This window comes from Xenopus tropicalis, chromosome 5 (genome assembly GCF_000004195.4).
Source record: "Xenopus tropicalis strain Nigerian chromosome 5, UCB_Xtro_10.0, whole genome shotgun sequence".
NCBI lineage: Eukaryota > Metazoa > Chordata > Amphibia > Anura > Pipidae > Xenopus > Xenopus tropicalis.
Window position 1 is genome coordinate 105,824,098 of NC_030681.2, and position 26,414 is coordinate 105,850,511.

The window sequence follows — 26,414 nt, forward strand, 5'->3', positions numbered from 1 at the left end:
CATCCCCTGTTAATCCTTAGGAATGTGGAATATCCTTCTTGCATTAGGAGCCAGAATCTTGTGGTTACTTTAGCAATAAGTAGGTGCTAGAAATTATATTTTAACAAAAACTCAACCTGTTGATGCATGTCTCCCTGAATTGTGCTGTCCCAGAGTTAATGTATGCCTGCATGCAAACACAGAAGTGTATACGAAAACAATTTTTGTGTACACACTGAATGCTGCCGACAGCCCCGGTCCTGTTTCAAAGGCTACAGTTACAGCTGCTTTATTTAAATCTGCATTTGTGTTGTATTACTGAGCTTTCACCATGCAGTTGCTACCTACAACTGCTGCTCTGAGGATTCCATATTATGTGGGGTGGAGCACAGGCTCTCTTGGCTTTATCCAACTAAAGCACATACCTCTCTGAAATCATGTTCAAAGTGTCGCAGTTGCAAACATTGTTCTAACTTTAGTTGATGCCGACTCCAGAAGTGACCAAAAGCTTTTTCTGTTTCATCTAGCTGAGCCAGAAGTCTAAAATCACAAAAAAGAAAAATGAACTTTATATCTGTACTGTTATTATCTATTTCTAAGTGCCTAAACATGTTGCCATTTATGGAGTTTAAATTATTGATAATTTTGTGTAGGGTGTGTTTTCCAGCACAGTATGTAACATTTGTGCCAACTGTTCTTGTGTTTATCATAATCATTGTTGTACCATGTGATAAGCAGGGTTGGAAGTAGAGGTTGGCAGAAGATGCACATGCCTAGGGAACAACTTCTACTGCCTTTAACTCCGTCCCTGTGCTCAGCTTCAGATTAGGAAGTGGCAGGGGGCAATGAGAGTTGAGAGAATGAGAGTTGCAGAGTGGGGTGGGAGGTAAGATAAGGGAGATGCTGAACGGATAGCTGCCAAGTGGTGGCAACGGTAGGGGAGAGAAGGGCAGGCAATAGAAGGGGGCTTGCCTCGGGCACCCTTGTGCATTGGCCTTGTTCTAGTCTATAGCCAACCCAATACATTTTTAAGGTACATCATGGTACACATGGCAATTCAGGGTGTTTTGTCACCTGAGCAATCTGCAGCTCAATGGGCAGGGGGGCAACACCTTTGGAACCCTCTTATTCATTTTAATGGGAATCTCCTGGACCCATAGGTGCACTCAAGGATGAGATAATTGCTACTGAAAAACACTAACTTTCGTGTGATAGTCTCCTGCTCTGCGAATCCAGCTCGTTGCCAGTGAAATAAATGAGGGGCAATTTAATAAATGAAACATGTCATTGATTATCACAAACCTTTCAACTGTAGCCATGTTCTCAACCTCATCTGGATTTAGTTTGTAGCTTGGGTCTTTTGATACTGGTTCCTTTATGCATGAGAGCAGCGTGCCACCTTGTTGCATTGCCAAGTTCAGGTCATTCTGAAGGGTAAAATATCATATTAAACAACAAGGTAAGTGCTTTTATCAGTGAGAGCAAATCCCTAATTATATCAAAAGGTTCCAATATCAGCACTTATTTGGCTAAATTTTGCTGTATGGTGCTGATGCTGTTTCAGACTGTGCTATGAAATGTGTAGCCCTCAGTGTGTCATTCATAACATGCTGGTCTACCTTCCAACCATGTTAAAAGGCTTGTGGATTTGTAAATCAGGAGTGTTGTTTTAACGGTGTGGCTACTAAGTTGAAATGGGCAAGAAAAATTTTAACATGCTACCCGGGCCCCTGGGATGAGGATAACTGGTGGGTCTCAGGTACCCCAGTCCAGCACACAGACCATCGCAAAATGGTGGCTCAAGGTAAACTATGTAAAAGGGCAATATTTACTGATATATATTCCTATTTGGTAAGTTCTTTAATAGGTAATTTTTAGGATAAAATTATTCTGGTCGTATAGCATTCCTTTAAATAGATTACAGTGTTTCATCACAAAGTTCACTCTGACATCCTATATAGGTGACCAGAATGTGGGAGCATTTTCTGAAGAATTTAGTAGATAACTTCCCCTTAGAGTGTGTATGCGTGCACACACACACAATTCAACAATCAATCAAAGACTGAATGACAAAACCAAGAAACCAGCTAAACAGGAAAATCTTTCTTGCCTAGACTTATTGTTTTGGCTGCAAGCACTGCTCATTATCATGGATTTAATGTTCAGAATACAGTGAGCTACCAATCCCCATGTTTTTTTGGCATTTTTCTATTTATTTCTCTCCTATTATGTCATCCCCACACCCCTTTTATTAGTCAAAGATTCAGCACCATTGTGAGGTAAGGAAGCCAAATAGTTAGAATCATTTACTTTATGTGCACACTGCTGAACATAAAATATATGACAACCATGCAGAAACAACTGCTGTGTCAGACTAATGTACTGTAGATTGTACTCAAGCAGTTCCTCGTGACACATCAAAACGCAAACAGACTGCAGGAGGTAGGACGTATGACTTCTGGCAGATTTACTGCCAATTTTAATCAGTTTGGCTCCTGGGTTATTACATTAATTAAACAGCATCTTTAACTGTTTTTATTGTTAAAGAGGAGAACAAATCATTGTGGAAAGATCTTAATGGCAATACCTGCTCTCAGCTGCCTGTGGGGATGTCACGAAAACCGCCCTGCCCCAGAAGTAGCGTCATGTTCATTTGCTCTGTTGAAGCCACTAAATGTTACCCATGCATGCGTACATGCTCCACAGGTGATCACTGGACGCTTACCATGCATGCTCGCCCAGAAAATAAATGAAAAGTCAGCAGAATGACCGGGGGCTGGTTGTCAATATTGGCAGATGCAGACCATAATTTAATGACTGCATTGCCAATATTAGTTATGTTGTACTTTATTTAGTATCAATATACACAATACGTATGATTTAGGATTAGAGTTATGCACTCACTTTTAGACTGATCTGTTGCTCTGTGTGGGACTGCAGCAGCTCCTCTGTGCACAGTACATCATTTGGAAGCTCAGTCTCTGCAAGGCTTGTTCCAAAGGTCTGCAGGTTCTGTGCTGTCGTTTTCACAACTTGAGCAAAGCTCTCAATGGCCTAAAGAGAAAGGATAAAATAAAAATCTTTTAACTAAAGATCATGGTGTGCCACACTACTGGCGAGGAATATACAGGAATATACACAGAGTGCCGGTTTTACTGCTGATGCACGGGGGTGCCTATTTTAGGTTGATAATTATGGGTCATAGGTTTTCATAGGATTTCTATTTATTCATGTGACAGACTGGAAGGGGATACTGGGAACCCTAGTTTAACAGTTATCAGGAGTAAACCCAGGAACATAAATAAAATAAGCTTACTGACAGTCCTATTTCCAAAAAAGTTGATAACTGTGTCAAATGTAAATAAAATAAAAAATATATGATTTGCAAATTGTTAAACACTATTTTTAATTGCCAACAGTACAAAGGCAACATATCAAATGTTGAAACTGAGAAATTTTATTGTTTTTCTAAAAAAATTAGCATGTTTTGAATTTGATGCCAGCAACACTTTTCAAAAAAACCTGGGATGGGGCAACAAAGACCAGAAAATCTGGGTAATGCTAACATGAGGGGATCCCAGAGAGGCCGGGTCTCTAATAAGTAAAGATGGGAAGGGGTACCCTCTCTGTAAAACACAGTGCGGGCAAATATTGCAACAATTTAAGAATAATGTTCCTCAACATAAAATTGCAATGAATTTGGGGATTTCATAATTTACAAAAATAACATAAAAAGAATCAAACAATCTGGAGAAATCTCTATATGCAAGGGACAAGGCCAAAAGCTAGAACTGGATGCCCGTGAGCATTTATAAATGCAAGTTAAAAGCATGCTAAAAAGAAACCTTATATTAATATGATCCAGAAACACTGCCGCCTTCTCTGGAACCAAACTCATTTAAGATAGACTGAGACCAAGTGAAAAACTGTCCTGTGGTCTGACAAATCAAAATGTGAAATTCTTTTTGAACACCATGAACACTGCATCCCCAAGGGAGGAGCACAGTTCAAAAGCAAGCATCTGTGATGGTATGGGGGTGCATTAGTGCACACTCTTGGGTAGCTTGCACAGCTGGGAATGGCATCATTAATGCTAAGCAATATATAAAATTTTAGAGCGATGTATGCATAGAGAAACTTTTTTCATGGAAGGCCTTGCCTATTTCAGCACGATAATGTCAAATGCATTCTACATGTATAACATAGAAAAAAGTTAGGGTGCTAAACTGGCATGCTTGCAGTCAGACTTGTCACCCATTAAAAACATTTGCCGCATTAAAGGAAAAACATTACAAAGGAGACCCTGAACTGTTGAAGGTATCAGATTACCTCAACAGCATCATTAGGAAAACTGAACTTAATGACATTCAACTAACAACTAATACTGCAACTAATAACATTTATATTGCAATTCTTTAGTTTACAGGTCACTCCAGTCAGTAAAAATTCTACCCAAGGGGTGATATTATGGGACTGTCTGTTGGTAGGTCTCTATTCCTGTGTGTAATTATTTCAGTTAGCAATGGAAGGTACTGTATGAGTTTTTTTTAACTATTATGTGTATTTTAAACAAAACCATCCATAACAACTTGGAATGAGGAAACTTCATGTCTCCAGGCTACTGGCTAAACAGACATTTTGTGTTATTGTATATGTACAAATGATTTGATGCAAGCATAATAGGCATTTAAATGCTTCTTGTTGGTAGCTACTTGTTTTACTGGGTTAGATTTGTTTCTAAATCTTAAACCTATAACTGTGTACAGAGTGTGCAAACAAGGTGTTCTATTGTAGCTTAACTAAGAAATCTCTTTGAGCAGCTACAGGAATATTTTCCAAGGTTGTGAGGTAACCACCAATTGCAAGAAGTGCCAATGGGTAGGGGGAAGATGTTTTGTGTTGCTGATCCAACTATTGATCCAGAAATAATAGGAAAGTGCAAAACTTGCAGTAATTCCTAGAAACCATTTGCATAATTGCACTTGCCCACAAGTCATTGATGCAGGCTGGGAGGGTACTTTGGTGATCTCCTCAAGTACTCGCAAGTACAAGGAGTGTGTATGGGCCAGGGCTGCCATCAGAAATCATGGAGCCCGGTACAAAAAAATTATCAGCCCTTCTCCCCCTTCCCTTCCGGGCATAGTGGTTAAAAACAAAAACGCACATTGGTGGCCAGGAGTCCCAATGGTCCCAGGTTCTCCATTACGTCTAATCAACATTAATAAAGGTTTTATCCGATATTCGGTGTGTGTATGGTGGGAGACAAGGCTTAATTAATGCTGAATCATCATAGGGAAAACAAATGATCAACAGTCAGGCCATCAGTTTGCAGCCAGATGGTGCCATTATGGTACCAAGTGTTGGCAACTAAAATCAGCCTGTGTATTGCCTTTAGTATAGTACTTTTAGAGAAATTAGTATTTAAAAAATGTAGAACATTTATATATATTACCACATTCTTGTCCCATAGCTATTCACAGCTAGCATGAATTGTCCCTAGATCCTTTACTATCAGAGCTGGACTCACAGTAACTAATGAAGAAGAGGAGTATGTACTTGGGTGTGGCTTGCTTATCAATATCAAACATGTTAAATGCCAGGTCTCAATAAACAAGCGGTAATAATTCCATGGCAACAGGCCACAGTAGGTTCACTTATTGAACGTCTTTGAATTGTTAGTTTAACTGAGTTAGTCAATACTGTTCAAAATGAGTTCACAAATCATATCAATTTCATACATGCCTATACACGACTGATTATGGAGCTGTGTTTGTAGTGCATTTTTTTCTTTCCCTCCTATCTGATCTCTGCACACATAAGGGATCATTTATGACAACAAGGCAGAGTGCAAAGTGCAAAAACAGGCGCAATGTCATTTAGCTCACTGCACTTCTGCTTCATGCTGCAGGTCTCTGCACTCTGTTTTAGCATGAGGGCATTCTCCCTACCCATCACATAACTTGAATGTCATTCGTATACACAAGTTAGGGAGCAGTGGCAGACACAGTCTGTCTTTGGTAAGAAGTAAATTTGTGCAACATGCTTCGGGTACATGGCTAGACCAATTTCATAAAATGCTTTTTACCAGTGGCATCACAAAAGTCCTTACTTAAAAAGCATTTTTTAAATTCCTTGGTAAATTGTAAGACTTGTAAGGGAGTGGTGTATGGGCTTTGATGTACCTGTTTAATTAATTGCTGACCAGCCATGCAGGATGTGGATTTAAAATGTGACTGGTATTAAATGGATGAGGTGGCAACCCAAATGGGATGAATGAGGAGATTTTCTTATGATAAACCATTTCTGTAATTTTGTTGTGTGAAATACTAACCACCCCCCACCAACCTGGGTTGGTACAATGCCATTATGAATGTTTCAAATGTCTCTAGTATTTGGGGGTTGATCACTTTAAATTCGTATAGGCTTCCGGGTATGAAAGGTTTTTGAAGTTGGATGTCACAAGGCAGCAGCCTGGAAGAAGCATTGCTTGTGAAACGCACGCCAGTTGGTGACATAATGTGGAGACAGTAATAGGAGGAGGTCTACACAATAGTCGGATTCTTGGAGAGCTACTTTAAACCCTGGGATAAAATATGGACAGGTAGAGATGCAGGACGCAAGTATACCTTTGTTTTGCCACTGTTTGCTAATAACTCCCTTTGAAGGATAAGTTTGTACTTGTTAGACATATTGTGGGGAGGTATGTTGAACTGTCTTGCTGACCAGTGTGAAAGGCAGATATAAATAGGTTTGAAGTTTGCCATTCTTTATTCTACAACTTACCCCCCTTTAATAAATCACACACATCAATGTAACACACTGTGCGGAACGTGTATGCTGGATTTCGAAGTCAACATTTCTTGTGCTAGGGGATTTATTAAACTTTTATTTGGACTGAACTCTGTACATTAGAAACTAAAATCTTTTTGCTTCAGATGGGGTATCTGACAGAATTGTGAGATAGATAATCAAATGATTATATCTGTAATTATGTTGGGCTGAAAAACCCAAGCGCCCCCATTTTCTAAACGCTACTCCTCCTACAGTTTTAGTTTACTTTCCATTCTTCTTTGCCCTATAGCGGAGCAGGTTGCTTGTGCTTTTCTAAGTGATCCCGCCCCCCGTCTTTTTGTGGCGCCGCTCCGAACACCCCCATTTTCTCATTGACTTTGACAGGGAAGATTTTCAAACTGCTTTGAAGCTACACCCTTGAATAAAATAATCATGGGGTCACCCCAAATGAAACAGCGGCATTGGTTGGATGACCCAAAGTGGGAGGGGCCAACAACAGCAAACAAATTTCACCCATTCACTGAAACTGCTGCCAATCTTACAGCTTTGTGGCTACACTCCCCAAACTTGAATCACATAGTCATAGTGTTATCCTGAATGAAAATAGGATGGTTGTTGGATGCCCAAAAGTGGGCGGAGCTGTTAACAGCCAATGAAATTTTACCTATTCAGGAAATTCAACCTGCTGCCATTATCACAGTAATAACGCTGGGGTCCCCAAACTTTGCAAAGTTAGGCACCAGGTAACTGCGGTTCAAGGTTTAAAAAAGTGGGCAGGGCCACCAATCACAATTTACCTATTGACTTTTATTGATTTAAATTTAAACTGCAGCCATTCTTTAACTAATAATCCTATGGTCCCTAAACTTTACAGAGTTAGTCACTGCGTAACTGCAGTTCCATGTTAGAAAAGTGGGCGGAGTCACCAACGGCCAATCAGATGTCATTTGTAGACTTTCAGTGGGGAAATTTAAATGGCTGCCACTCAAACACTATTAAAACTAGGGTCCCCAAACTTTGCACAGTGGTTTTTACTATATAACTGTGGTCCACGGTTAGAAAAAGTGGGCGGAGTCAATAACAGATCAGATTGCATTCAGTGATTTTGCGTTTTTCAACCCAACATGAAGTTTGTTCTTAAACTTCCCTTTCTAGTTTCTAGTTAACTACTACCCATTTTGTATGTATTGTATATGTTGATGTGGGAAGGATGCCTCCATGATTTTAGAGGGTTAGTTTGCCATTAAGATAACTTTTAGTATGTTATAAAATGGCCCACTCTTAGCAATTTTTCAACTGGTCTTCATTTTTATTTTGTATAGTCTTTAAAGTATTGGCTGTCTTCTTCTGACAATTTCCAAGTTTCAAATGGGGGTCACTGACCCAAGCAACCAAAAACCTATGGTTATTGTTAATATTTATTACTTATCTTTTTATTCAGGCCCTCTCTTATTCATATTCCAGCGTCTTCAACCAATTTATACCCTACCAACCAGACAGATAGATAGATAGATAGATAGATAGAAATTCCAAACTGTAGAGTTGCACAAGAAGCTAAATAATTAAATAACACAGTTAAACTCAAGGTGAACAAACCATTTTGTATTTTAGTTTGTGCAATAGTGGGGGATACCCGCTAAGAATCTTCCATTAATAATAATGTCTTATATATTGAGCTGAAACTTAAAAAACCTGCTCCTAAGTGCTCTAAGCATGAAGCGGAGTGAAAAACACAGGTGTTTGCACTTCAGATTCTGTTGACAGTATAAGCCAATGTATTGCAGGTCCTCGCCATGGTCCACAATCCACTTGGAGGTCCAAGCCTTACATATATATCATATATATAATACAGAGTTAGCTATACATGAGAAACACTGACTTACTGTTCTATGATGTATCCATTGACTATGGCTGTATTCCAAGGTACCTCCCAGCTCAGTGGTTAGCTGGCTTTTATCAATGTATCCATGAAGATCAGAAACTGAGTTTATCATTACAATCTGTAGATATGAGTTAAAATAAAATAAATATAAATAGATGAAAAAAATGAATTGCTGGCTCACAAATTCATCCGCTTAAGTATATAAAAATGTAACACACATGGTCAAAATACACAAGTTCATGTGTGAAGGCCCCTCATGATAAGTCCCTCATGCTGCTTATTTGTGTACTAAAGCATATGGCATATTTAATATAAACAGTCCTACAGATATTTTATTAAGTATTGCTTCAACTTTCAAATATATTGAATATGAGTATGAAGAATGTGATTGGTTGCCACTACCATGTGACATAAGAAGAACATCAGTGGCAACATGGGTAAATGCAGACTATGTACACGAGATGAAAATACACGCTTACCGGTACCTTCATTTTAAAGTCATCTCGGTAGAGCTTGATGCCAATATCAGAGATGGTCCTCTGGATGAAACGGGATGGACGCAGAATGAAAACAAGTTGCAGGTTTCCTGGGAATGCTCCCTGGTGGAAATTAAATGAATGTATTATTACAAACTGCTTCGCCAGCTCTTTGCTGTATATCAAAACCATTGAGGCTCTTCAGTTTCAAATTATTCTGTGACTGAAGTGTATAAACAAGATGCTAAAAAGTTTAATATTAGTAAGTAGGGTCCTTTGAACAGACCTAATAATTCTTGTCTGACAGTAAAGCACATGAAAGCTCTTAATTACCTCTAAATAAAGAATATATAACTTGCAGCCTTCCAGATAATATCAGGGCAATGGTGCACATGGCATTTTGCCCCTGAAATAACTTTCATTGCTTATGCCAGACATGATTTAGCTTTCCTCTTAGTTTCTTTAGAACAACTACCTCCCCTACTAACTTACCCCCACTGTGCAGCCTTAGCTTTTCAAACCCACCGACTATACACACACAACACACAAACCCACACATAGTTCATAGAGTTGGCATGCTTTATGCATTTATTTCCACTCTGCTAAAGATTTTTTTTATGCCCTTTCATGAGGCTGAATACATAAAGCACTCTCTACAAATTAAATACATTGTTATATTTTATTTTGGTGTACAGTCACTGCCAATCCACATATTTTAAACAAAGACTTTATTTAAGGCATGCCACAATGTAATGCAGGTATATGACCTGTTTTCCTTTCTGTAATCTGGATCCCTATACTTTAAATATACTAAAAGATTATTTAAACATGAAATAAACCCAATAGGACTGTTTTGCCTCCAATAAGGATTAATGATATATTAGTTAGGGTAATGTAAAATATTTAAAAAGATTAAAAAAAAATGGGTTATAGTTCAGCACAAATAATCAGAAGTAGAATAAAAGTTTTCAAATGCTGCCTGGAGCTGTTTGATTCCTTTTTGCCTTTTGATCTGAAAATATTTAAAAAGGAAATATGTTTTAAAATTAAAAAATATTTAAAAAATTGAGTCTATGGGATATGGCCTTCCTTTAATTCAGAGCTTTCTGTATAACGGGTTTCCATATAACAGATCTTATACCTGTACTACCTAGGAAGCTGTCGTTTAATTTCTAGAAAGAACAATTAACTTGTCAAAACTGGCATATGACATCTGTACATAGGTAAGTGCTGCTATGCACAGGTGATAAACACTTCATTACTCACTGACAAATTAAAATAAAAAATAAGGGTACAAAGCTTGTCCAGAAGATTTTTTATTTATTTATTGTGTGCAAGGCAACTAAGGCTATAAAAAAAAATCTCAGAACCAGAATGTAGGAAATTAATTAATTCACTTACTGCTATTCGTGTCAGGGATGCTTTCACTGAGCTCCATTTATCTTTCCTCCTGTCGATCACAATGATGAACCCAATACTGGCAGCTTCAAGGCTGAAACATTGGAAATAAAGTAATACTAAGGACCTACAACGTCTTTTTTATTTTTCTCTGTTTACAACCAAAGATATTTTAGAAAGTGGATATATTTTTCCTATTGCAGCTTTCTCCTTTTCTTGTAAATATCTTTCTAATGGTGCACCCAGATTCTCCCTTTAGACAATGCTTCTTGTCCCACATCATTCCTTAACCGTATTTTTCGCCGTATAAGACGCACTTTTTCTTCCCCAAAACTGGGGGGGAAAAGTTGGTGCATCTTATACGGCGAACTGTCTTCCTCTCTGTGCCGCGGCTCTCTGCCGCATACTCGCTTTTATAAGGTTGCGCCCGTGTGTACTGACGTTACACACGCACAGGGCGCAACCTTTTAAAAGCACAGAAGCAGCTGGGAGCCGCGGCACAGAGAGGAAGACATCACGGGAGCCGGAGGCCGCTGGGGGTAGGTTAGGGGGGAAATGGAAGGTGCTTGGGGGCCCTGGGGGACGCTGAAGGACACTTGGGGGGGCCCTGGGGGAAGCTGAAGGATACCTGGGGGGGCCCTGGGGGAAGCTGAAGGATACTTGGGGGGGCCCTGGGGGAAGCTGAAGGATACTTGGGGGGGCCCTGGGGGAAGCTGAAGGATACTTGGGGGGGCCCTGGGGGAAGCTGAAGGATACTTGGGGGGGCCCTGGGGGAAGCTGAAAGATACTTGGGGGGGGCCTGGGGGAAGCTGAAGGATACTTGGGGGGGCCCTGGGGGAAGCTGAAGGATGCTTGGGGGGGCCCTGGGGGAAGCCTCATTATGTGCGAGCCCAGAGACAATTAACTTTATACAGTTGATATAAAATATTTTACTACAGTATTTGGTTCAGAATCTTTTTTTTCTAGATTTTCCTCCTTTAAAATTGGGTGCGTCTTATATTCCGGAGCGTCTTATAGGGCAAAAAATACGGCACTTCTATAGCAATTTTGCAAAGTAAGGTAAGGCAAGGTAAGTCATCTAACACTGCCCACACTCAGGCCAATATTGTCAGAAGATGGAGGAGTACTTAGCTTTCCAATGCTGTCAGGCAATTTGGCCCTTTTCAACAGACATAGTTAGCATAGGTCTATGCAGGCCAGAGTGATTAAACGTGCCTGAGCTGCTCATTCCTGCACACCTTTACATTTGATTCACTGAGAATCCCAAGGCAATTCTGTCTCAGTGTGTAAATGTGAAACAAAGGTAGTGGCAACATCCATCAGGAATTTAGCACTGGAACAACATTTCTTAGAGATATCACAATGTGATCTACTGAAGCACTGGGATGTAAATTTAATATTAAAATAATCATAGTGTTCTAGTTCTCTGCAGATAAGTAGAGAACTCTGGATCCTTGAGCAATTTCAGAGGGGATTTTGAGCTCTACCCTTTAGCGAGGAAAGAGCTATTAACTAGTGTTGGGTGGGCACAAAAATTGTAACAGGGAACATAAATGGTAAGTTTAGAACTGGTACACATGATCAGGCAGCTCATACAAGAGATGTAAAACTCCTGCGAATGCAGCTGATCACCTATCACATGCAACGTATACTTAAAAACATAAACTATCCTATGAGTCTACTGTAGAAAAGGGCACCAAAATAATATTGTGGCTTTTTTGCCCCACAGAATGGACAACATCAATGCATCGGTAATTTTATGTCTGTGTTTTAGATTCAGTGTTTTTTTAGCTTTTGGATTAGGAACAGAATTTGAAGCCAAACAACACAGTAAAGAACCTGAATTTCCAGGTAAAAAATGTCAGACAGTCATATCCTACATTGTGCAACAGTTATCTAAATAAATTATTCATAAGACTCAGAGGTGTTAGATAAATGTTTGGAAACGCTGGGGTTTATTTGGCCTCACCCTGGCTGATATTGTTATTGAATGCCATTCCAACATTTCTTTTTATTAAATAAGAATAGTAATGAGTTTAAGGGCCTGGCTGCACTAGATCCAGAGACATTTTACTGAGGCACAGGATTCTTTGGAATTTCTTTGTTATAATTTGTTTTGTTATTTTAGTTCACCTCTGCTTGTGCTGATCTTTGCACTCAGGTGCAATTGCATTAGGATGAAGATAGACGGAGCTACTAGTGGCAGCTATTTATCACAGCTACAAAATAGACAATGACTATAATTTACTGATAATTGTTTACATGTGTTTTAGCAGTATCTATTCTCAGCATTGTCTATGACATGTAGCTGCTACTAAGTAACTCCGTGTGTCTTCGCCCTTAGGTGCAGTTGCAGGTAACTGTCTAATATTTAAGCCTGCCTCCCCCTTTTGCTCAGTGCTGGATTACTGGGCTTTGTTCTGTGATCTAGCTTCTTGACTTCCTGCCCATATCTTAGTCCTTCATTGTATGATTTCCTGACTCAACAACTCGACTGCCTTACAGACTTGCTTTTATACCCAGACCTCTTGTCTGTTACACAGACTTGTTGTTGTCTACCTCTGGACTATAAAGAACCTTTATCCGGGCCGCTTTCCATTCCATGTAGCAGCAGCAGAAGTCACTTTAGGAAAAACCCTTAAAAATGACTCCTTTTTAATGCAGCAAAGCCTGGCGATGTGTGGCAAGTTTTGTTGATGGTTTTGTTTTACACCTCATAATAAATCTGTCCCCCAGTGTGACTTTGGCCTTAGAGAAAACTGTGCCTCATTCATACAGGAAGACTTGTTGTATGTAAACAACAGCTGCAGAGACACAACCAGCCACCCCTTGTTTATATACTAAAATTACTAGCAATCGCTACAAAAAATGATGTATTTACAGCTGCAGGAGTTGCACGCAGTGCCTGTTTCTGCTAACAATTACAATAGTACCTGCTAGAAAAAAAAGATTATGGTTTGATACACATGTTTTTCTACATATTACTCCAGAAACAGAAACAAGGAGCTTTGCTTATGTCTTGGAGACCGAGTGGCATACCCTGTGCCACTTGCTATGCCAGGAAGGCAGCAGGACCCTTAGGCAGATTATTGCCTGGAAAAGGAAAAGGTATAAGTAAGACAGGTTTAGAAACCCTCCTACCTCCAGCTATTTTTGAGGAGAAGATGGCTAAAAGGTTTAAGAAAACTTCAAGCATGGTCGAGCAGAAAGAGCAACACTGTCAAGTTCTTCTGAGCAAGAAGTAAAGGGGATAAGTAATAGTAGCCAAGTGCTTTAGCCTGCCCTAGCCTCATCTGCCATAACAGAAAATTTTCCACAGGTGCTGGGAGACTGTACACTTCTGCAAGTACAACTTGTAGTAGCACACAGTCCTATCAGAGCCTTTCACAGGCATTACAGAGCTAGACGGCTTCCAAAAAATGCTGGGGTGGAGCACCAAGCTAAAGCAGCCTGGGAAGAACTGCTGTGAGAAGTCTGGTTAGATAATCACTACACTAAGGGGCACATTTACTAATCCACGAATCCGAATGGGAAAAATTCGGATTGGAAACGAACATTTTGCGACTTTTTCGTATTTTTTGCGATTTTTTCATTGCAGTTACGACTTTTTCGTAAATTGTCGCAACTTTTTCGTAGCCGTTACGACTTGCGCAAATTGTTGCGACTTTTTCATAGCCGTAACAATTTGCTCATATATTGTCGCGACTTTTTCGTACTGAGCGCTTGTAAACAGCGGGCAAACCTTTCAGACTTTGCATGATTTTGGAAGCCTCCCATAGGATTCAAAGGCACTCTGCAGCTCCAACCTGGCCCAAGGAAAGTCACGATACTGAAGCGTGAATGAATCTGAAACTTTCGTACTCGGCGTGACGGCTACGAAAAAGTCACGACAATTCACGATAATTTCTGTAGTTCTAAAATGTTTCGATAACACTTTTATTGTTGTACGAAAATCGTCACAAAATTTTCAGACCGTAAAGTTCGTAAGCGCCACAAAAACAGTTCTGGCTTTGAAACCTTCCAGGTTTGGCTTTGGGAACCTTCCATAGGACTCAATGGCACTCGACAGATCAAACCTTGCGAAAATATAGTCCCAATAAAAGTGTAACCAAAGCGTTAACGAATTCCGAAATGTTCGTATTCTTTGCGCAAAGTACGTTTTTTCGTGGAAAACTTGTGGAATTTTACACTCCAAAGTGTTCTATAATTTTGAAAAAAATACAAATTTATCTGAAAATTGTTTAGTAAATGAGCCCCTTAGTATAAAAAAGAGGGTGTGGAATTATCCAAGAGATAAGCACCAGAAGCCTAAAGTATGCAGTATTTCTGACAAATCTACAGTGATGCCAGTATAAAATATAGAACTTTGGTGAAGCAAGCTGATGGCATTAGATGAGGAGTATGATGATAATGGAGTTGCTAAGGCATGACTGGTTTGAGCTGCATGGATGGCAAGGCTTGTAAAATGTTTAGAAAGAATGGTGTAAATAAATATAAAAGGGTGGTGGAAGGATATGCCTTTATGTTTGATGTGATTTGAAGCACATGATAAGGGTGATGGCACACAGGGATATTTGTGAGCCATGGTAAACAAATCTAATGAAGATTGCATTGCATTGGTGTCTGTGGGAATCTCTGGTGCTAAAAAGATGTATTGCATAATCATCAAAAAAAGGATTTCCCAATTCTACTGACACTGTCCACAGCAGCCTCACACTGCACACATCAGGGAATGCCCTTTGTGAACTGAAACTCAGTATTTCTATTTTTTAACCTCCTTATGAAAATAAGATGACTATAGGCAGACGATATGATGCTGCCAGGCAGGTTTAACAACCACAAATATGTTGTCCTACAGTAGTACTCTGATATATCCTCTTTCCATCTGAGACACACCAGAAAATATTTTATCAGTTGTCATAGTTACTGTTATGCTGAGTTTGTTATTCTCATCTCCCATCTTGGTAGTTGGAAATCTATAGAATTGTGGGATATATTTATTTTATCCAAGTGTTTCATTCTTTCATTGCAAATTGGACACTTAGGTAGCTTTTGGCAGAGCGCCCGAAAACTTAACAGGCAACACCTGCACTAGCAAAACTGTAATAACAAATAAAACAAGACCCGTAAACCCCCAGAAATGTGTTAAAACTTTAAATAACCTGCCAAATTTTGTAAAATGGGAGTGGTATTTAGGGGGTGTGGTCGCAAAAATGGGCATGGTCAAAAAATTTTCACTGCTCTGTGCACAGCATTTCTTTTTGTGCCTCTTTACACATATCATATGTTGGGAGGTATGAGACACCAGTCGTATGAACGTGACTTCTTGGAAATGCATTGTAGGTCTCCCAAGAAGATCATCAGATACACAATACTTGTGCAGAATTTATCGTTATCTGTCTGAAATTTTCTAACCTGTCCGATCTACTAAACAACCAATCATGATGGTGAGAAAATTATCGGGACGATAATTCAGAGCCCACACACCATCCGAAAATCGCACAAAACTACCCTTTATATGACTATATAAGTGTGTGTATGGCTAACTTTAGCTCTGAGGTAGATTTCTTCCTGGAAGCATAATTATGATTACTGGATTAGATATCATTGCCCTTATACAGAGGCTGAGATTTCATAGTTTCGGTAAGTAAATTAGGGCTCGTAAATAACGCAGATCTCGACCTCACCTTGGAATGCTTGTTAAATATGTTACAACATTCAGGAAATCCTCATCAGGGACTTCAGTAAAGCCTGGGTATTCTGGAAATGTTATTATAGGTGCTCCATCCTTTCCTCTTCCTCCTGCAAAAAAAAGAGTGATTAAAAACAAACGTGATGCGATGTCTGTATGGGTGGAAAACTACTATAGGTCCCAAAGTGTAGATCCGTACACATACAATACATTTATATGGTGTACAAATATAAATAAAGGGAACTCAAAATGAAGATTCCGTACTAAATATATGTCATGATACCCACACATAGCACAAGGTAAAATAAGAACATTGTTTTACAAAGCACCTACCTAGTGCTAACAATCAGTCCTTCTGTAGTCAAGGAGCAGATTTACAAAAACCCTAACGTTTCTCATAATTTTATTTGTAAAAATTCGACTAAACTAATTTCCACAAATATCTGACATTTACAAAAAACTGGAAAAGTGTGCGCAGGAAAAAGTCAAGGAAAAAATCTCTGGCAGCCCCACCTACTGAGTACCCTACCTATACACATGTGTTCATGTAAATCTACCAGGACCCATGGAATCCCTCTTCTACTTATGACACTGTACATAATTCATTACAGAGAAACACATCACAGACTCATACCTGACCAGTAAAAAAAAAAGCAAATCATTTTTTTTTTCTAAAGTATCAAAACAGACACACAAAATTGTCTGGTATGCTACTGGTGAATGTAGTCATCCTGTATGTAATTTTCTATTGCTGCTTGCTCTGGTGAGAAATATCAGTGCTCCTGATTACTGCCGAAATCCCTAGCAAGCTCACAGTAATACAGCTAATATTATATTATACTTGTTGCTGTTATTTGTATTATTATTATCATTATTATTAACATGTATTTATAAAACGTCAACATATTCCTCAACGTTGTGCAATAAATGGATGTATTCAATACATATATTATGACAAAAAAAGAAAGAAAAAAAACAAATTTGAACATTAATAAATCAGCCCCCTACGTGTCAGCTGCCATTGTCTTTTCTGTATCTCTTACTCTTGCTAATGTCACTGTGATTTAGTTGCAAAAACAAAAGTACTGCAAACGTACTATAATACCTATTATTGGTATTTATTGTTTCATGCACTGGGATGTTTCATGGAACTATCACTATCAGGATAAAGTGTTCATGCAATCAAATATTAATGCAACTGGGGAAAGCCCTTTGCAATGTAACATTATATCCCTGCTGGTAGTATAGAAATAACACATTGTTGTCATGGCTGTTGCCAGTTTCAGGAAATATTACTCATTAAGTACTGCAATGATCTAGTTAATACAGTTCTGCTTTTGCACAACCAATCTGTAGTTCATTAAGCCTGCTGTAATCAATGCAATAAAGATCTGTCATTAAACAGTTGTGTCCTGAGTGCTCAGGTAACACTGCCCTCTTACCCTACCCTCAAAATGAATCCCTATGCCCAACAGCAACTGTTGGGCAAATCTAACTTGTAGGGCCCCTTATCTTTTTGTTATAAATTCTGGCTCCTCTCTAGTCATATAAATCTCTCCAAGTGCCCCTCAGTGAACAAACCATTTCTGTATGAGTAAAAGCTATTAGAGAAATTGGTGCATTTCAGTACCACTTCAGTAATAATCAGAATGCAAACTGTATGTGGATAGGGAAGAAGGAGGAGTATGGTTGGCTAAGAGGAACACAATTGTTGAGACAGAATGAATAAACTCGCATATCGAATGGTCACTTATTAATTAATAAGGAAAACCCGTTCAAATAAAAAACTTGAATATCATACCACATGGCACTTATTCCCTGTGCATTTATATATATTTATTGTATTTATTTATTATAACACTTGTCCTCCTTGTGTGTAATTTTGTATTTTGTAAGATTGTACAGCGCTGCGTACCCTTGAAGCGCTTTATAAAGTTATACATACATACATACATCTTGAATTTTTCGAATTTACAAGCTCGAAAAATTCGAGTTTGAGAATTTGGCTTGACTTTGCCTATGTCACCTCCTATGTCTATAGAAACTCACAAGCTTTTAGATGGTGAATTTTTACATTCGAGTTATTGTGTTTTTTCACTTAATAAATACCAGACATTCAAGTTTTTGAACCATAACTCGAACTCAAATTTTTTAAGTGCAAACAAATACTCTCTGCTATAGAGATCTGCAACCTATTCAGCAGGTTCTGAAGTGAGAGGAGTAGTCCAGTAACAGTTGAATAGTCACAGACCGAGTATCCTTGACTGAACATGTCAAGTGCACCTTTTTTAGCTATGGTGTGTAATTTTTAAAATTACATTTTAAATTTGTTTTTTTTCATTACTTATGTGCAAACAACAAATTAACACAGTGGAAAGGCCTGAATGTCATCATGTTTTTCTAAATAAGACATTTGTTGTAGCCTATATAGGGGACACTAGAGTTTCACCAAGTGTTACTAGACATCCCCCTAATTATCCTGGACAGGATACACATATAACTCCTGCTACCTGTTTGAATAATTACTGGTTTATCCTAGTTGTTAACAACAGGAACTGTAACAGGACTATCTAAGCCTGTCAGTAATGGATTATGTATAGTAGATTATTTGAGTCCTGTCTAATTTTATGTGGCCAACTGCTAGTGTGATCACACTGCCATCTAGTGGTTTTATATGAGAAGTGACAGAGATTTTAATTATTAGTAATTTGTAATCATATATTCCAACATATTTTCAGGACAAATCTTCAAAAATGTCTAAATAATACATTAACTACAAGTTATGAAAAGAAAAGAGCAGGGTTGATCTCCACTTTCAATTTGAAATTGACAGCTTCAACTTTATGGTTACTAGGGTCAATTAGTTTATTGCTGCCTATACAGAATGTATGCAAATAACATCAGCCACTGTATAAAATATGAATAATGCACCAAGAACGATAATGAAAATTATTTTTAAAAAAAAACGTTTGACCAGAAAGAAGTCAGCTTTATGAAAATGAAAATTTTCTATGAAATTTCCTTTTAAAATGTTAGTATCACTGTAAACTATGGATATACCAGATTTCACTAAATCCCAGACTTTTTTTGCAGGATTTGGATGAGTTCAGATTTGCTTCAGAATTTGGCCTAAAATGGCATCCTATTTACTAACCTATTGTGCTTTTTCCATGGTTCTTCCTGCACTCAACCACCCCAGGGGGTGGGAAATGTACAAACTGGTGGTGTTTCTAAACCATTTGTTAGACTTCTAAGTTTCATTTAATTTCAGGCATTTAATTTTTGTTGTAAATTGAGGAATGTAAATCTTACCTGTCAAGCTAGCAAACTGTTTATGAAGTTGCTCTATGATGTCCACAGCCAGCAGTGGCCTTATCTCTTGCTGCATGATTTCATCTGCAAAGTTAAAGGAAATAAATATGATATAGAATTACTTCCACTGACAAAGATATACAATAATAATAAGCCAATATAAATCATTTACAACTTTATGGTTTCTATCATTTGGCAAAATATGGACAAAAAAAACCAGTATGAAAATAGCTTAGGGCTATGGCACCCTGCCTGTTGTCTGTAACTGGGAGACAAACAGTGGCTCTGCCTGCCACCCTTCCTAATACTAGTGAACAGAAAGTACGTTGTCTCACACAGATGAATTAGTGACAGGCAAACCAGGCCACTAAGATGCCCACTAGGGCATTTTGGCACTGTGATCAACCTTTTGCCGCTTTGTGTGTTCAAAAGTACGTTTTTCCATCACTAGCATTAGAAGTGGTGATAGATGTAGATGGGCATTGCTGTTCTCCACCAGACAGTGGAAGCAGGGCCTTAAATTATCTAATACGTGACCCATCATAAAAATGATGAAAAAATTGACCTATACGTCCCAATAAATATTTCTATTTTTACATTCATTACCTTAAGCCATCATCTTGTAATATTGTGTGTGCTTACTCAAAGAGCACCTGGTAGAAACTGTAACAGGAGGAAGTGAGGCAAAAAAAGAATAGTCACTGTCCATTTGCTGGGTGATATAACCTAGCATTTATGTGTGCTCTTAGTTATGTGAAAGCATAGACTCTTATAAGGTAGAGAGAGAGACTATATCAAGACTTTTGGGATACAGTTTAATGGCACATATTATTAGAAAAATGTATTATTTTTATTGAAAAATGTAAATCTTAAGTGATATATTTTTATAAAGATGTGCATTGTTCAGGGGGGTACATTTTCTCTTTATGATTCCCCTTCTCACCTCCCACAGCTTCCGGCTGGCATCCAAATACACACAATCTGTCAGACTTCTGCTTAATTACATCTGTCTTTAAAGGACTACAGCACACTAAACGCCACTAATAGCTCAAATGTGCTGGTGTGCTGTGTGTCAAAGTGCTAAATGCAGCAGTGAATGGTGCCTCTGTGTCGGCAGACCCTCACTGACCCTAGTTATGCTGGAATCTCTTTCTTGTACAATTATACCATTGAGCCCTATTCCCCATATTTGACCCTCCTCTAAATCCTTTTTTTACAGTTAGCTGGAGCACCTCTATTTTAGCTACACAGTAATCAAATTCAGTGCTAAAAATTTATAGCATGTTTGCTATTTACGTAATCTGCATACCAATACCCTTTGGAGAACCCCCATAAGCTAAAAGATGTATGCTTCTTTATTATAAACATTATGAAAAGTCTCCTTGCAACATACATTCAACATGTGGAAAGGACAGCAAATGCTGGGCCATTTCTGATTTCTGCATTTAGTCCAGTATTTTGTTTCAGATTGAGAAAGACACCCACTAATGTCCTGCAATGAGCCAATATTCCTAAATACTAACACCTGTCCAAAATAGACTCTTCTGTTTATAGTTGCCATGGTTTTCAAATAATGAATCAAGTCCATCAGTAAATGTACAGTATGAAAATTGCATACTGCATACTGTAATTTAATCCCCTTGTTACAGCACAACCACATGGACACATTCATTGTTATTTAACAACCAATATGCAGGTAGAATTTATTGTTCACCTGTTTAAAATCAAATATCTTATTGGTTGCTATTGGTTATTTCTACTGTGCAAACTTAGTGTTTTTTATTACATATAGAATTAGACTGCAAATATGCCAAAACACGCTTATAACTTTAGCCTATGCCATAGGACCGCTTTACAACCCTGAATTATGGCAATAAAAACATCCATGAGATGCAACTTGCCTCCATAACATTCTAGACAAACACATACAACATGGCTTTGTGCCACACATGTTTGTTGTTTCCTTATTCTTGTAGAATGCAGGCTACACTCCACACCTCTTAAAGTTGCTAATAGACCTTCACATGAGTTGGAGGCTCTATGATCTACTGATGTGGTGCTTATTAACAAAATGAAGACCAGTCAGTATCACTTTTTAAACAAAATGAGCAATACAGTGCCACAACAAAAATCATAATGGGAAATCTCAACACTTGGTCACTTAGATACACATAGTTGCAGTGCCATCTTGAGCTCTTATCTCCACTACCATTCATTGCTGGGGGGCAAGTTTGCTTGGGTATACAATCATGTTACAGTGTGCTTGACTACAGAACCTCTTCCTCTGGCTAATATAGATGCAAAGGACCATTAGGTAGGCTTTGAACATTTCCAAGAGAGGTATCCAAGAGATTAAACTACTAAGTCAATTCTTTTCATTTACGATAAAGGGGGTGGATCATCTGAAACACACATCACTACCAGAGCTTTCCAAGCTCTCCTAGTCTCTCTGCCTGTTATGCTATGCAACTTTTCAGTACTCACTCATTTTATCAAGGTTTTAATAAGTTTGTTCTCCTATATATTTACTATTAGTATGTTGTAGAGCAGTGGTCCCCAACCAGTGGCTCAGGGGCAACATGTTGCTCACCAACCCCTTGGATGCTGCTCCTGGCATAAAAAACAGGTGTACTACCAAACAGAGCCTCCTGTAAGCTGTCAGTCCATAAAGGGGAATACCAAGTAACCAATTACAGCCCTTATTTGGCACCCCAGAAACTTATTTATGTTTGTGTTGCTCCCCAAATCTTTTTACATTTGAGTCAAATGATTTGACTGTGGCTCACAGGTAAAAAAAAAAGGTTGGGGATCCCTGTTGTAGAGAGTGCTATTTTAAAACAATCAGCAACTGGTCTTCATTTTTAGCATTTTAGCATTTTTAGCATTAACAACTATTTGTTGTAATTATTTAGCAGCCCGGCAGTGGTTCAAATGAGAAATTGGAATATAAATAAGAGAGGGTCTGAAAAGAAAGATAAGTAATAAAAAAAAAATAACAATGAAATTGTAGCCTCAAAGAGCAATATTTTTTTGGTTGCTGACTCCCTTTTTAAAAGCTGAACAGGGTCAGAAGAGGAAAGAAAATAATTAATAAAACAAAAAAAAAGTTGAAAAGTGCTAAGAGCTGGCCACTCATTCTATAACATACTAAAAGTCAAATTAAAGGTGAACCACCCCTTATAAGTTTTTTTAATTATAATACAAATGCCATGGAAACAAGCATCTGTCTATCTGTTTAAATTATGTACACTGCTGGGTCTGACTCCTGAAGCAATGTTGGAAGCCAGCTGATTAATAGACCTGAAGGAGAACTGACTTTTGTTACATTGTTTTAAGGGTCAGAAACAGAAAACAAGGGATAAGCAAACACTGCTTTCAACGGCAAATACATATACAAATAACTGAAAAATATATTGAAAATCGAGCTACTTCAAGAAAACATGAGAAAAAATTCAAGGGTAACTCCATCCAAATGCAACCTAAGCTTTCTGAAAGGTAAACATAATTTGAAGCAGTTTTGCAATATACATCAATTGAAAATATATGCAGCCTTTTCATGATTTTTAATGTAATAATATGGTTTGGAACAGTTACTTATGCCTGCCCCCTGTTCTCCTGCTGATCTGGCTGACAACTTTGTTACTCAAAAATAATGTAACAGTAGTCGACTGTCCTCAGCCTGCATCCTCCAAACCCCACAATTCCCTGCACTCGTGATGTCAATAAGGAAAGTAACATTGCAGTGCAATGCATTGTGGGTTATGTAGTCCCTGCATGCTGCCTATAAGCTATGAAGAAGTTGTTACTATTTGTAACATCAATGTTTTAGTCCCAACTCCCCTGTCGGGATTTCAAATGATGTAGAAATTGTTTTGCAGCTGGATTTCAGCATATAAAAATTGTATTTATTCATACTTTTTGAAGGAACAGTGATAGATATATTAGGGGTTTCTGTCTTGTGTGGGGTTTTTTAACAAATTCTGGTTCAAAAGCTGGAGTTCCCCTTTCAAACTAAATTAAACTTCAAACTTCAGTCTTAGAAACAAAATGGTCAAAAGCACTTTTAAAATATCATATCCATTATATCCATTGCAGTATTTAAAAAAATGAAATTACAAAGGTGTTTGGAAGGTAAACTACCCCTTTAATGGGGATAATTTTGGAAAATGCTATAGGAAATAAGCCCTTACCTGCCTGTGGTGCTACATCAATGTCTGTCTGTCTCACATTGCCCCACAACCTTTGTTTTCCAGACAGAATTAATCCTGTGTTTTCCAGACAGAATTAGAGAGAATCCTATCCGGTGGTATCAAAGGGTATTGGGGCAGCCTAGGATACATGAGGATACATGGGCTAGTGGCCCATGTGATGTGAAACCCACTATAAAGGAGACCCATGAAGTTAATGCTAATGTGCCTTTTTATTAGATTTTATAGATATTCCTGCATTTTCTTAGGGTTTTCTTAGGGTTATCCACAAATATCCTAATGCAATGGCTTTTAGTTATCTGGATTCACAGTAAACCCCCTTTGTGGTACATTATTTGGTTAAGGGCCCCAAACCCCTTCACAGTGTTGCAGATGAATACAGCCATAATTCCAGGTACATTTAGTTGATAGGGTTTGTGCTAACTGAACTTCAAACCAGCCCAGAAATGGTAGAACCCGCTAATCAGCTAAACTATGCATTCTATCCCTTTTTATATTTAAGTTTACAGCATTTCTCAAATTGTCTTCTACATTTTAACATCTAATAATGGCAAAGGTTGCTAAAAGTACCCTGCATTTAGGCAGCAGCTGAACTACAGCACTGAGTCAGTTAAAGTAGCTCCTCATGGCAGGATTCACTACAACGGGTTCTTTAACAAGAACTCTGATCTCCTTTGAGAAATGATAATAAAATCAGTATCACCTTCTAATTGCTGCATTATGTGTTTGCCAGAAGACTATACCGATCACTGTCCCAATATGAGTAGTTGAATAATTAAGGAACATCACCGCGAGTTTGCATCTGAGATCTTCAGCTCTGCTCCAGCAGTCTTAGCAGTCTCTTGCCAAAAACCAGTGCTTTCTGTCGCTTGTAAATCCCTTAGTAAGAGATGGAAAAAGGGCAGTCCAGGAAACGTACAGCTGTGTGTCTGTTTCCTTCAGGCAGTCGGTGGCTTGCAAACCGCTACAAGCTGAGATAAAAGGCTCTCAAATGCGATGTTGCTGTGATTTTAGAAGGAAACCCAGCAGTACAGGCACTAAGCTTAGTGAACTGCATAATGTAGCTCCCTTCTGGCTCCACGTTCCAACTGACGGTGCATCATGGAATATGGGCTGAATCTGGCTGACACATAGAACTTTGGTGCTGTGCTCTTATAATATGCGTAACTCTTTCAGTGATGAAAATGCCCTTTATGCCTGCAGGGACATTCTTCCCCTTATAGAACTAAAGACATTTTCATTTGTGCATAAAAGCCTCATTATACTGTATGTGAATCAATATTAACTAAATGCAACAATCTTTTTTCTCACATGATTGCACAGCATATCACATGCATAGCATATTAAGATTCTAGCTCCTTCTTGATACTGCTAAATAGCACAGGTGCTTTAAAGGGACACCAATACCAGATTTGATTATTTCAAGAAAACATGAGATTTAAGTACATGGTGTAATCACTCTTTCATAAGTACAAATATGGGATCTATTATCCGGAAACCTGTTATGAAGAAAGCTCTGAATTACAGAAAGGCCATCTCCCATAGACTCTATTTTAATCAATAATTAAAATGATTAAAAATGATTTCCTATTTCTCTGTAATTATACAAACAGTACCTTGTACCTAATCCCAAAATATAATCAATCCTTATGGAAGCAAAAGCAATTCTATTGGGTTTATTAAATGTTTTAATGATTTTTAGCAAACTTAAGGTATGGCAATCCAAATTATGGAAAACCCCAGGTCCAGTGCATTCTGTATTACAGGTCCCATACTGCCCAAGAAAAAAACTGCAACCAATCAAAATGGATTTTCAAAACAATAAACCAACCTGTATCCAGTCAGTGCGACATTGACATGGAAAAAAAATGAAAAAAATAATAATGGGCTAATTTTCAGTTTTTGAGTTTGTTTTTATAAGCAAACTTGCATATGAAATGCTCATTTATTTATTAATGTGATAAACTCATTCGAAGAAAAAAAACCTCAAAATTACAAGTTTACAAACTTGAATAAAACTTGAAAACTGGAATATCTCAAATTGAAAATATGGCTGTACTTGTCTAGGACAACTACCAATGACTTATAAAGAAACTTGCAAGCTTTTAAATGGTGAAGTTTTACATCTGCTTTTTTATGGTTCCACAACATTCGCTTTTGCATTTTCCAGGCCGACCTCCGATCTGCTCCGCTCTGTGTGCACACACTCGGGCAGTTACCATAGGCTTCAGTGCAGGCACACAAAGCGGCGTATGGAAGCGGATCCGCCTCACTCAGCCAGGCAGAAAAGCGCAGGGCTGAGGGAAGCGGAGATACACTTCGTCTGACCTCACCCTTAAGATTTCGGGGCTCTCTGCCAAAAGCTACATTTTAATTTAATTTGTATCTTTTTTAGCGTTCAGTGCAGGAGATCAGAGGGAAATGAGGGACTTTTCCGTAAGAATCTTTTCGGTAAGTATCCGGGACTGCGGGCTGAGCTGTTAAAAGAGGGACAGTCCCACGAAAATTGGGAGGTATGATAGAGGTATGGGACCTGTTATTCAGAATGTTAGGGACCTGTGGTTTTCTATATAAAGGATCTTTCTGTAATTTGGGTCACAATACCTTAAGGCTACTTAAAAAATCATTAAAACATTAAATAAACCCAATAGGATTTTTTCTGCCTCCAATAAGGA

General features: G+C 38.3%; 1 protein-coding gene across 7 annotated transcripts in view; it reads right to left on the reverse strand.

Moving 5' to 3' along the window:
- mcf2l.2 (MCF.2 cell line derived transforming sequence like) overlaps positions 1–26,414 on the reverse strand; it is a 152,728-nt gene that overhangs the window by 106,335 nt on the left and 19,979 nt on the right. For 6 of the 7 annotated variants that reach the window (XM_031902049.1, XM_031902051.1, XM_002937839.5 and 3 more), the window contains exons 2-9: positions 19,532–19,615; positions 16,215–16,329; positions 10,531–10,621; positions 9,133–9,252; positions 8,655–8,771; positions 2,884–3,033; positions 1,282–1,406; positions 405–519 (exon numbers count right to left, since the gene is read on the reverse strand). In XM_031902049.1, coding sequence (XP_031757909.1) covers positions 405–519; positions 1,282–1,406; positions 2,884–3,033; positions 8,655–8,771; positions 9,133–9,252; positions 10,531–10,621; positions 16,215–16,329; positions 19,532–19,615 — 917 coding nt within the window. The remainder of the gene's footprint in view (positions 1–404; positions 520–1,281; positions 1,407–2,883; positions 3,034–8,654; positions 8,772–9,132; positions 9,253–10,530; positions 10,622–16,214; positions 16,330–19,531; positions 19,616–26,414) is intronic. The other variant, XM_031902050.1, reaches the window with a different exon arrangement.